This window comes from Stegostoma tigrinum, chromosome 10, assembly GCF_030684315.1.
Source record: "Stegostoma tigrinum isolate sSteTig4 chromosome 10, sSteTig4.hap1, whole genome shotgun sequence".
NCBI classification, from domain to species: Eukaryota; Metazoa; Chordata; class Chondrichthyes; order Orectolobiformes; family Stegostomatidae; genus Stegostoma; species Stegostoma tigrinum.
In genome coordinates, this window is record NC_081363.1 from 57803513 (window position 1) to 57817252 (window position 13740).

Consider the following 13740-nt stretch of genomic DNA (forward strand, 5'->3'; position numbering starts at 1 on the left):
TCTCGGATTTCATTTTTTTTCTCTTTCTTTTCCCTTTTATTCCTGCACCTAATTTGACTCTAATTCACACTATTTCTTTCTCGGTCATTTGTCTGTTCCTTTCTTAATATTTCAAACGTATTGGTTGAAGAGATGCTGTATAGATCTCAACATTCAACAAAGTCCCAGTTGCCCTGATGCTTTCACCATACTGTTCCCAGCTCTTGAATCTTCCAACAATTTAGAGTAAAACATTTTCAAGCTAAAAGTGACACGAAAAGAGCTAAATAATGGAGTTTCCTCCCAATAAAATCTGCCTTTTTTCAAAAGCTGAGCTGCATTTTAGTTATGATTTCATGCAATAACACAATTCACATTGGCTTCCATAGATTCCACTTCCCAAATAAGCTTGTTATGAATGCTCTGACAACAGCCAGTCTTCAGGTGCGAAGTTGAAGCACTGAACCAGATCCAACATGTATCAGAAACAAAAATTTGCTGGAAAAGCTCAGCAGGCCTGGCAGCATCTGTGCAGAGAAATCAGAGTTAACATATCAGGTCCAGTGACCTTTCCTCAGAACTGCTGAGGAATGTAGCAATATGTATCAACATTTATACGTTACAACTACATCAAAAACCTAGGGATAATTCGGACATCAGTTATTGCTGGAACCTTCTCACAATCATTTCATGAAAATCATGCATGTAGGTTCACCTAATAGTACATATTTTAATATTTATAAATGATTTTTTGAAAACTGCTTGAAACACACTTAAGCACTGATGTGATTTGTGTAATTACTGAAAATTGCTACACTAGAAGTATTGCCTATCACTACTGTTGTAAACTTGCAAACACTGCAATCTTGACCCTATTGCCTAGCTTCTAAAATAGAAAATCTTCAAATGTTAATATTCAAAGACCTGGCATTTTTCAGTGCCTCAAGGTGTTTGAAGTGAGGTGCAGAAAGAATAAAATTGTGGAAAGATTTTGACAGATATAGCAAATCTAAAGAGTTTCGCAACAATTAGCATAGAGGACATGAATTTAAAGGCATGTGTGAATAGGCGAAATATAAAATTCTAAAGTTAAAAGACACCACACCCTCAAATAAAACTAAGTTTCACAGATGCACAGTCCTTTTGTGTAAATAACCTTTACCTTTTGGGAGTGGTGAAGGACTATATCAAGCGTGTGAGGTCTTAATGTGTAGAAGTGACAGATTAGAGTACGAAGTTTGTGGCATTGGCCTTACATTGAGGGTTTCTCTGAGGTAGTAATCAAGTCTTCTGTTAGCAAAAGATTCCCAGCTAGAATGAGCCAACTTAAGTAGATGCAGTTTCCAATTTGCAGACAAATTTTTGTCCTCTTCCACACAAAATCAATATGTTAGTTATCAAAAATTTTTAATTGCAAAAATATACATTTATTTATGAAAAAACTTTATATGTATACATAGTTACTGAAACATTTCTGTACAGTCTTTGCACATGAATAACAACCAACATCAGAAAATTAGCATTCCCTGCAATTGCAAAAAAGATCAAGGCATTTCTTGATTATACAGGACCATATTTACATACATTTAAGGCATCAAGAGAGCCTGATAACTGAACAGATTCGCATTCTTACTTTGGAAGAAAGACGTTGAACAGTGGTTTTTCCCTGCTGTGTCTTGGCAGTAGCTGCCCCAAGCTTTAGTGTATGCCTCAGTACATAGTCCTGGACTTTGGAATGTGACAGCCTGCAACACTCTGTCAAGGTCAACTCTTTGCATTGATCAATGAGCTTTGAGCAGACCAAAGAGATATTTTTATTTGGCCATGGAGCTTATTGGATATTTGCGACATATAGGGCTACTGAAACAGAGATAGTGCCCCTTTGAGTGAAAGTTATATTTTAAAATTGTGCCCTTGAGCAAATTAAAAGATGCATTGTGACTTACAAAAAGATTAATCAATGAGCAATGATCAATATGAAAACCTCAATTAACTAATTTCCTATTGACTGCTGGTTTACAAGGGTAGGAGGTCGGTGAGCTTAGTTGGCTGGATGCTTATTTTGCGTTGCAGAGTGATACAAATCGCACACCAACTGAGGTTCCATGTATAAAAACAAAGTTGCTGGAAAAGCCCAGCAGGTGTGGCAGCATCTGTGAAGGCAAAAACTGCTAACATTTCAGGTCCAGTGAACCTTCCTCAGAACTGGTTCCATGTAGGTCTCTCCTTCTCAGTCTTGACCCTTGCCTGAGGCATGATGACCTTCAAGCTAAACCACCACTAATTATTTCTCTCTGAGAGACTAGTCAGAGGTCCTCTGGGACAATGGCGACTTCACCTTTTAATTTATCTGGTTTGCAACACATTCCAGGTAAGTAATGTACACAATATTGGAATTATTGAGAAAAGTATAAGCAAATGTATTAAGTCATGCATAACATTGCAGATGACAAAAGCAACAGTGATGAAGAACAGAGGATTAATACAGCTACATTGGTTTACTTTCAACCCAGTGGCTCTTAGGGTATATTCACCATTGTGTCACAACACTTGAAAAGTAAAAATTACGTAAATATTATTTTAGGATATCTAATAACTTTTTTGAGGAGTGGTCACTTAAAGCTACAAAATCATAAGTTAAACATTTTAGCCGACAAGATATGTATGAGTAGAATTAGGCTCTTCAGCCCATTGAGTCTGCTCCAGCATTCAATCATGGCTGATGTGTTTCTCAACTCCATTCTTCTACCTTCTCCCTGTGATCCCTCATCCCTTTACCAATCAAGAACCTATCTATCTCTGTTTTAAATACACGGATGAGTTGGCTTTCACAGCCCTGTATTGCAATTAGTTACAAGCTTAACCACCCACTGGCTGAAGAAATTCCTCCTCATCTCAGTTCTGAAGGGCTGTGACCTCAGATTCCAATTTGTCCCATTCGTGGAAACATCTTCTCCACATCCACTCTATCCAGGCCTCTCACTGTTCTGTAAGTTTCAATCTGTAAGCTTCCTCATCGTTCTAAACTCTATTGAGTACTGACCGAGAGTCCTCAAATGATCCTCTGACAAGCCCTTCATCCCTAGTATCATTCTCGTGAACCTCTCCCTCCAATTCCAGCATATCCTCTCATAGATACAGAGCTGCTCAGTGGTTAGCACTACTGCCTCACAGTGCCAGGGACCTGGGTTTGATTCCACCCTCAGGAAATGTCCGTGTAAAATTTGCACATTCTCCCGGTGTCTGTGTGAGTTTCCTCTGTGTGCTCTGGTTTCCGCCCACAGTTCAAAGATGTGCAGGCTAGGAGAATTGGACATGCTAAATTGCTTGTAGAGTTGAGGGATGTGTAGATTAGGTGGGTTTATAGGGGGATGGGTCTGTGTGGGGTGCTCTGAGGATCGGTGTGGACTTTTTGGGCAAAAGGGCCTGTTTCCACACAGTTTAAAAAAAAGTTTAAAAATGCCTCTCAATTTTCCAAATACAGTCTGACAAAAGCTTTAAACAGCCTCAGCAGTACATCTCTGCTGTTGTATTTCTAGCCCTCTTTAAATGAATGCAAACATTGCATTTCCCTTCCTAACTGCCAACTGAACCTACATGCTAACCTTAAGAGAATCCTGATCTAGGAATGCCAAGAACCATCGTGCTTCAGATTTCCTAAGCCTTCCCTGTTTAGAGAATAGTCTATGCCTGTATTTTGCCTACTAAAGTGCATACCCTTACACTTCCACATATTTTATTCCATCTGCCACTTCTTTCCACACTCTCCTTGCCCGTCCAAGTCTGACTCCAGCCTCCCCACTTCCTTGACTCTACCCATCCCTATCTGTTTGTGTCATCTGCAAACTTAACAACAATGCCCTCAGCTCCTTCATCCGGATCATTTTATTAAATATTTCCTGGGAAAGCAATTCAGAGGAGATAAATAGTAACTTTAACGAACATGAGTTTATGTGGTAGCTACTAAAGTAGGAAATGATTAACAAATTTAAAGTGGCATATAACAAGCTGTAAGACTATCCATTTGTTAAATTGCTGACTAAATTATATAATGCAGCATTTTTCCACCCTGCAACTTCATTCATCAAAATGTTGGCCAGCCTTTTCTGCTCTTATCAAATATGCTATGGAACAAAGATAATTATAGGAAGGCAGCTGACTCTTGGTAAAGTGATAATCAATTGTCCTCCCTTCCAGCTGTTGGTTAAAAAGCGTAGTTATACACATTTGTTTCAACAACTGGCAAATAAAGGAGTTTTATTTTTTTAAATCATATTAACCTTAAAATACTCTATATTCAAATAACAATTTCTTATTGTACTCTTTGGTTTTCAAGTTCAAGTAATCAACTTCTTTTGAATAATATAGTAGGAAACATTTTTGTGTAATTACTTTTCATCTTTATGATCTGCAGATATCTGAATCAGTAATTCATTTTTAGGACAGCAGTCTGCAGTGAATGCAATGTAGGTGAGTCAGGAGCTTAAACTATTGAATGCGTCAAGTTAGAAATTGCATCCTCGAAGCACGCTAAACTGTTGTTGCAGTAACGCAGCATCACTGAAAGAATATATTTTCCTTTTTCTTGATTAAAGAAGTATCATACACCATATGACCCCCATCACAAATCATGTGATTTTCCAGAATCAGACAGAAATAAATGTTACTGAGTGAAAGAAGGAAGCTTACACATATACATGATAGGTGAAAACAAAAAGAATAACAGCTCCTGTCCGCTGGTACTCTCAATAAGTTGTTAGGATCATGATGTTTGCAGGATCATAATGCACTGCACAATGAGATGTTCAGCAGCATTCAGACTATGAAGTTGAATTCATAGGAAATAGATAGTAGTCGTTGAGAACTCAGTTATTCAGTTAATGAATTTTAAACAAAATCAAAAGTTGCTGGAAAAGCTTCGCGCGTCTCGCAACATGCTGAGTTCTGAGGAAAGGTCACTTGAAATGAAACGTTAACTCTCATTTCTGTCCACAGATGCTGCCAGACCTGCTGAGCTTTTCCAGCAATTTCTGTTTTTGTTTCTGATTTACAGCATCCGCAGTTCTTTTGGCTTTTGTAAAGAATTTTAAAGGTTGCCCTGAAGCACCCAACATCTTAAGAACTGTGTGTCTGAAATACAGTGTGACATTTTTATTTGTTGTAATGTCAGTCTCATTATTTGTTAGAAGGCAGCTGGTGGTTTGTAATTCAGGTACAGTACCCAGGAAATATATGGGTTAGAAACCTATTGCTATTTGTGTTATGTGGAAGTCTTGATGAGAGATACTGTGGTGTGGTGGGGGCTGTATGCCTGAAAGCTCCTAAACAAGAGAATCGGACAGAAAAGTCTCAGAGAATCTTTACAACCAGCCAGCTACTGTCCTATGATGAGAATTGTGGGAGAATCGTATGAGAATTCAGTCGAGGCATTTCTCTATATTGGAGCTGCAACTCATTGCATTTTCAGACAGCGTTCTGCACATTGAGATGATATTCTCACTAGAGAGTGGCAAAATGCCCATTGAGAAGGTTAAGTAAACAGGAGCTGCTATAACTCAAGGGTTGCACAACTGTCAGGTAATGGCTAGTTAGTCATCCACTTGAGTAGCCATATTCAGGAGATACATCCACCTAAAGTCCAAGGGTTTGTCTACATTTTGAGCTGTAGGGCCATCACAGGCAGTCAAGGGAATTGTGTACCATCAGTTAAAGGTTTGGTCAGTGTTTTCTTCGCGATATCTGTCAAAGTTAGTCATTGACTGAGCCTGGTGCTGAGTGTATCCTGCGCAAGTTGTGTTTCCTTCCATCACTTGCTGTTGCTAGAAATGAACTGCAATTAGAAACTACCCAGGATGGGCAGCATCAGTGTCAGTTTGATCTCAACCATGGATTCTAGTTCTGAACTGGAAGATGTTGAAGAGACAAAGTTAACAATCATACACTTATGCTTTTGCAAAATGCAGATGCACTCCATTTGCAGCCTTGACCTCATGCATGTGAAATGTATTCAATGTGAAAGTATTTGGGGTTGAAATGCTGGTCGCAGGCAATATCCATCATTTCACTGATTCTGGCATCTTGTGTATAGAGATCTCAAAAACACACGTTATCAACATCAAATTTAAAAGAGGAGAATTCTGGCCAGGACTAACACAGCGTTTGCGAGACTTCCAAGGGCACTGTGGGGTTCAGAACCAATCTCCTCTACACCTGCACAGGGATTGTAATGACAAAGGCTTCTTCATGCAGTATTGATGTAGCTCTAAGATGAGAAAGATTCCAAATGTGTGAAACAATCCCAGTATACTGTTTCATATTGCTACCTCAGTCGCTGCATCACTTCTACCATGTTTGGTGGATGTCCCAAAAAACAAGAACCTCCTGCATGGCCTCGTTGTTAGGATACTGCGTGTCTCATTATATGAAGAAGAGCGTGTTGCCATCTATTACAAGGTATGCCAGCACTGACTCTTCTCTGAGCTAAGAACTTGTTCTGTTTCTTAAGTTCTGTACATTGATCCTTGCCACAGTGCAGCTAAAGTTGGAATGTTGGTTGCAGTGGCTGCCTTGCTAAAAAGGTGAAAGCACATGTAAGAGGAGCAAGTTTGACAGCAAAAAGGAGTGGCACCAAGCAGAGGCTGCAGTTGTGAAGCCCATTAAAATGCATTAGAGCTATGGGAGTGCCAGGGTCTTTTGTCCTGGAATTCATTTACTGAGGATGAGCGAGGCATAGTGTCAACAAAGGCTCCATATCTCTTAGAGCGCTGTGATGGAACTGTGCCAGCTGCTGGATTGAGACCTGAGATCTACAGGAGATGGGGTCCATTTTCTCCCTGTAGCTTTGAAAGTGGCAACAGCTTTGAACTTCTATAAAATTGACTTCTTCCAGTATGCAATGGATGGCATACCAGCCTGGGGTCCCTCAGTCATCCATCTACAAAGGCATCAAGACAGTGACTGATGCTATTTATTTGAGGTTGCGAGGTTCATTTGCTTCCCCATGACAAGGTGAATGCTGGCTTCTCATAGGTGGCTTCTCAAAAGCAAAGTACCAAGAGGTGTATTTCTCAATACCAAGGAGTTCATCAATAGGAAGAGCTTCCATTCCATTAATATTCAGGTGATCTGCAGTCACCTGTTCAATTTTCTGGAGTTGAATGCCTGCCATCCTGCAGCTGCTTTGACTCCAAAATCCTGGAGCGCTTCTGTGTGCTTGATCATTTTGGGGTCAAGGTGCCTGAAAAGGTTAGTTATTGGGCTACAACAGATACCCATTGCCTCAATTTTCATGTATATTTAAAAGCTTCTAAAATAATTAAACTTTAATTTTTAAGCTTTTTTTCTATTTTGACTTCTTTAATTCCATGTGCATGTTCAAATGGTTATTTTGCTTTCAGTACAAGCATTTAAATGTTAATCATGTTCATAGTTCATTACATAAGTGTTTGCTGTTTGCTAGAATTTTCTGTTTCTTTAGCCAGTCAGCCTGCTCACTGCTTATCAGGTTGCTGGTTCCCACAGATATGAGTATAAATTCTGCCAAATTCAAAATACAGTGGAGCAAATTAAACGTATGCTCTCGAGCTGACTAAATCTTTTCGGGTAGCTTTTCTTGAGGTAACTGGCAATGCTTTCCCATCAATTATTATCACAAAGTATGATCCATGATGTCTGTCTCTGAGTCTAGTCTAGTCACTGATTTCTGTTTCTCACTATTACTGGCTGTTTAAAATTTTCAAAGCAATGTCTCGTGGATGTATGTTTATGTAAGTTTATTTAAGTTTAATGTTAAACCTCTCAATGCTTGCATTCTACAGTTAAGTATCTCAATACCTGAAAAATAGTTTAGGCTATACTTGTTTTAAAATGTAGCCTAAAACCAATTGATACATCCTTCACTATTAACTAATATACAGGAATAGTAATTAATGATGTCATGAAGCATGCAATGAAGCAAATCGTAGAGCAGAGCCCTTTGAATTTCAGAAAACAATAACAGCCAAATCATTGCAAATTATAGTGAAACTATATCATTTGCAGGCTGAATTACTTACAGCACAAAAAGAAAGAGACAACGCTTTAGAGCGATGTAAGGAACAAGAGGAAGAAATTCAGACACTGAGACTTTATTACAGGTAAGCTACATCCATTTATCATCTTTATTGGATTGGAGTGATCAGGTAACATTTTCCTTCAATTTTATGTTTTTACAATCAAATTGGTTTTGGAATACTGTGTCATATCTCCACATGAGGTAGGACATCAATCCAGATTTTCTAGCCCAGAGGTAGGGACACTACCACTGTGCCACAAACAAAATCCTTCTGCTTTACCTGTAATTAATTCTGCAAGCTTTTGATTAGAAGCCATTGTCAATGGGACTCAAACCTACGCTGAGAGACCTCACTGGATTTCTAACCTAACTTAATCACTCGACCATTACTGTAAGACTTCGATCAATTTCAAATGCTTGCTCTTGGAAGCTGATCAGAAGCATATAAAACAAGCTTGTTGCAATCACAGTATTCTTTTTTTAAAAATGGTACTTCCAAATCACAACTAGAAAATTCAGGTGACTGTATGATTTTGTGATTCAACTTCATTTTAAGTGTTCAAGTGCTGTCAAAATAAAGGTTGATGTGAATTTGTTGTATAAACCTGACTTTAATTAATGTTTGATATTTATAGAAAGATCCTAAGGTAATAAATACTTTAAGTTTGATTACAGCATCAAACATATTTTTATTTTTTCTTTAATACAACAAAACATTCCAAGAATATTCATATGAGAATAACCAAACAAATTTGACACAGTGATTCATATAAAGATGGGACAAGTGGCCAAAGGTATGTCAGTGATAAGATTTATGGAGCATCTGAAAGTAAAAGAGAGAAAGGAGGCAGCAAGACAAGGAGTATTAAAAAAGAAATTTGAAATGGAATATACCTAAGAAGCTTAAAATACAGCATTCTCTTTCTCTCTCACACGCAAGCATTGCATGTGTACGCACACATTTCGCTAATACTTTTCTGAAGATACAACTCAGCAGAGGGACAGTTTCAATATCTGTCAATAGCTTAACCATTAGCTAAACAAGATGACTGTCCTACATGTGTGAACCTATATGCTGTCAGAAAGCTATTTACCATCATTGGGGTAAGAAGTGCATATAACAACTAAATTTAGTCTAACTGGCATCCAACTTTACTCATTATTTTTAGCAACATCAAACTCATGGAACTTGATTTCTTTTTTCATCCTATCACCATTCCAGAAGGGCACTAACGTGAATTGTTGATCCCCTGCCTCCTCAGGTGGGAGTATAAACCAGGGATTGAACTCCGTTCTCCTTAGTCTGTAGTGCCCTACAGCTTTGCCAATGAAATAATTCATTTAGCCATTCCATTACAATACTCTGATTCAATTTTCTCTAAAACTTTAAGTAGATTGAAATGGAATTTATACAAGGATCCATATTTCATTATCAAATAAACCTTGGGGAACACCAGCATCGAACTGGGGCATATTTACTCCAGACCTGATTTATTTTTGCAAATGTAAATATAAACGAGGTATTGTACATTCGGCTTTCTAGAGAGAGAAATTCAGGATAATTTTTTAAAAATGAAGTTTGCATGGCATAGTGCCGATTTATATTCATTTTCTCAGTGCTAGGAAATACAGCCATTCTTTAGCAGTATTTGTATTTTTATGGTTACTGATGTTGGTGTACAAAATAGCAATGAACATCAGGTAATGCTGGATATTCATTTTATGCAAGGAAGCATGCAGATCTGTTTTCTAGACCACTGCTATATTTTACACTTGGTAGTCTGGGTTTCACAAAGATGATGGTTCGCTCATTGAGAGGTTGACGAACATCTGTGTCATCCAATTCTGAAAAATTTCACATGCTTCAAAGTTCTAAGAACGTTGCCAGTTTATAATTGGTCTCCACCTTCTTTCTTCACCTTACAACAGTGTTAGTTTTCACTCTTATGTAATTGGAAAAGCCTTTCCTGGTGGTCTTTGTCTTTAAACTGTAGACTGATTGTAATTGCTATATTGTGTTGGTCTTGGAGGTCTGTTCAGTATGTTTCATTTCTGCCAATTTATTATGCTTATAAAAATGTTTCAAATTAAAGGAAAATAGCCTTACATACATTTGAATGATAAAAAACTATCTTTATGTGAAATTATGTAAAATCTATACTTCCTTGCTGACTCTGAATAGAAAAAAGTCATGAACAAAAACAGAACTTGCTGGAAAAGCTCAGCAGATCTGGCAGCCTCTGTGAAGAAAAATCAGAGTTAACATTTTGGGTCAGGTTCTGAGGACCCGAAACGTTAACTCTGATTTTTATTCACAGAGGCTGCCAGCCTGCTGAGCTTTTCCAGCAACTTCTGCTTTTGTTTCTGATTTACAGCACCTGTGATTCTTTCTGCTTTTTTTTAGGAAAAAATATCACATTGTGTTCAGTGAAGTTAAATGCAGGCAGTTCATGAGTAACAGTGCATTGTTAGGCAGATAAATTAATATCATAAGAATACACGTTTTACAAACACCACTAGTTCAAATGTGTATTAAATACTCGTCAATAATCTGTAATTATTTTGTTCATTTTGCCTATTAATAAGTTAGAAGTTTTGATGTATGTTTATTTTTAATTTACCAAGCTGTTGCATAAATGCATAGTCCAGATTCTGAAAAGAGTCAGTATATTTGCATCAATAATGACAAATTCTTTGCATCACCTTAGTTGTTGTCTCCAACTCTATTAATAGTAGTCTTAAGTTACAATCCTGAGTCATGTAGTAAACTTAAAAATAATACATAAACGTTTAAGGTATTCCCATTAATAGCACATGTAGTTATTTCTACTGCTTAGAAGGGCTATCACAAGTCAGTCACCTTTTTCAAAGCAAGTGCATTTTCGCGAATGAATATTGGGAATTGTCCCAAAATCATACTTTCTCATTAGGCTTCAATGTGATTTAACAAATCATAAGCCAGAAATTAGAACATTGTGTCGGAATCATTTAGAAGTGCCACCAATTGAATTAGCCACGGCATTTTATGTCATAAAACCTCTAGTAGCCTACAATTAGTTGATCTTTCTTACTTTACCTTCTTTCTATCAAATTCACCTGGCAGGAGAGAGACCACGATCAAGAAGATGTTAGCTGTAATAAAATAATGCCAAAATGTCCTGGCCTATATTGTAAGCCCAAAATCTTTCATTCCTATAGCATGCCTTTAAGCTGATGGCCTATTGCAGCACTGTCTTTTGTAAAAACAATTCAAGAAAGAAGGCCATCAGATAGTGGACACTGCAAGCAGACTGAATATATCAACTTCTACAAGAACTGCCCAAAACACTGCCTCAGTAACACAGAGATATTGTGAAGAAAACAAAAAGGAGGGAGATGTGCATGGAAAAGTGAATATGGCCACCAGCAAGGAACCTTGCAACCCTGCTCCCAGCAAGTAGAAAAAGTCAAAGAAGGGCTCAGGAGGGAGCAGTGGATGGGAAAGAATGAGGCAGCCAACCGCCAAACAGCAGCAAAGTCCCCTGAGCCTGCTTCACATCAGCAGGTTGAATCAGAGGAGAAGGAGGAGGAAACATTAGCACAATAACTATTGGGCTGCAGCTAGTGAAGAAGTCCAAGAAGAAGATTCCGGGAAGGATCCAAACCATGTTCCAGACCAAAAGTAAAAGGACAGACCTTTCTTAATGGACAAGGGAGACACCTTCAGAAGGAAAGTTCAGATAGGCTGGAGGAGGCCTGAGCCCCAAAACATTGCAAACAATGAAGAGACCAGCATACATCAGTCACTAAACAGATACTACCCCCCCTGTTTCAGGAAGTCAGGAATTGCAAAACCCTTGAAGGGCAACTGATGTCAGCAATTTTTCCAATTGGGAATAGTCCAGACCCCATTGCTTGCATGAACCAGCGAACCCACCTGGACAATTCTAACAGGACAGACTAGGACAATTTTGATAACCTATCACAGGTGAAATAGTTGTTGATGTTTCCAGGGATGCAGGAGCAGACACAAGGACAGGAACTGCAAAAGACAAGTGGTGTTACTAAGCAAAAAATAAATCTGTTACAGTAGATATTAAAATCACCTATGTTAGTGTGCATGACATTAAGGCAATAGTGGCTTGATGCCTCATAGCAGATGTAATGTACAAAAATCTTCCACTCCAGTTAATTCACAAGTACACCCAGCTCAAAGCAGTGAATGGCTAAATGTCCTTCCGCTTCCACTGCTGCTGGCACTTACCAAGTCGGTCATTCTGGACAGTGGTTTATACTGTATTGTCGGTGTGGCTGGACAATCTGGCATGCTGACAGCAGACTGGATGGCATTCTTCTCTGATCATTGCTTCCTGTTGATTGGTTGTCACCTACAGGAAGACCAGTGGTCAGACAATAGGACAGGGAAACTGAACTGAACACAGAAAACATCAAAAAACTCTAAAAGAATTTCAGTGGTTGGAGAACTGTGAAACCTTTGTATGACTAATTAGCCTGGGCCTGGAGAAGGCCTTTAACAGAATATTGCTCGTCAATATAATGGATGCGTCCTCCAGGATGAGTTGGGAGAGGGAATCCACTATTGCTTACAGCTGCAATACACAAATGTCAGTAGCACAATTTTAATCAGTGGATAACTTTGTGTTTTCCAGTCAAACAAATCTGGAGTTAGGCCCTGTCTCTCATGTTTTGTAGAGAATCTGTTGCCGTGATCATCAAGAAGGATGCAGACATAAGAGTCCTCACTGTCACAGATAGCAGAGGCATCCAAGTAAAAGTTGTCCTATCGTGGCCGACATCACTGCTTTCTGCTCAGAACCGCTGTGGTTGTGCAGGCCGGCTAATGTCTGCAACCAACTTGAACTGACCTTCAGGTGACGTAAATCAAGGCAAGAGCAAGACCATGTTCTTTGGGAACTTGGCCAAATGATACTTTATCCTGTTCACTGTCAGGACAGATTACTTCAGGGTGCTGGGGATTTAGTTTAGATGAATTGGGGTATGCACTGAAACCAAGGCTACTCGCTCGTTCCAGTTAAACAAAAACTGAGCATGTGAAAGTGACATTCCCTCTCCACTGAAGTGGAAAAACTCCTCGCCAGATACAAGGCGCTCTCTTATGCTGCTGTACGTAGCACAAGTCTGGGCAATTCCTTGCTCCAGTGCATTGGTTATCACCCGGAGGTCTAAAATGGACAGGGTTCACAGGCGCAGTACAGTCAAGCCACATTGCTGCATAATGCTAAAATTAGATGGTTGAATTTATCCACCTGACATTCATGGAGATGTTTACATTGCTTTGACCATAAGTCTATCAAGCAGTGGTCAGCACATAGCAGACTGCTGGAAAGTGAGATAGGAAATCCTGTCAGATGGTTGTTTAAGGAAGCATCCAAAGTCATTTGACAGCATACTTCATTGCCAAAATTTACAATCGTGAAGATGTAGCTTGAATGGTGATGAGAAAGTCATTACTCTCAGGTCCTTCCAACATGCCTGAACTGTTTCATGTTACCTTTGAAATGATGTGGTGTGGAAGACTTCTTTAGCAATTTCCTTGTGGAATATTCTTTTGCAAATAAGATGCAGTAGTTTTTGTTGAGATTTATACTGAAAGCTCCATGATACAGGACTCTATAATGGGTTGTTCCCAAGGATGCACAACAGGACAACTGAACCTGGAGGACCATCAACTTCATAAAAAAAGAGTT

The 13740-nt window shown here is 38.8% G+C and overlaps 1 protein-coding gene and 1 long non-coding RNA gene across 5 annotated transcripts in view; one reads left to right on the plus strand and one right to left on the minus strand.

Annotated features, from left to right (window-relative positions):
* Positions 1-13740, plus strand: part of mipol1 (mirror-image polydactyly 1) — a 322904-nt gene that overhangs the window by 231046 nt on the left and 78118 nt on the right. For all 4 annotated transcript variants that reach the window (XM_048538585.2, XM_059649194.1, XM_048538584.2 and 1 more), the window contains one exon: positions 8020-8114. In XM_048538585.2, coding sequence (XP_048394542.2) covers positions 8020-8114 — 95 coding nt within the window. The remainder of the gene's footprint in view (positions 1-8019; positions 8115-13740) is intronic.
* LOC125455967 (uncharacterized) overlaps positions 11933-13740 on the minus strand; it is a 43796-nt gene continuing 41988 nt past the window's right edge. The window contains exon 3 of the long non-coding RNA XR_007248357.2: positions 11933-12399. This is a non-coding gene — a long non-coding RNA (uncharacterized LOC125455967). The remainder of the gene's footprint in view (positions 12400-13740) is intronic.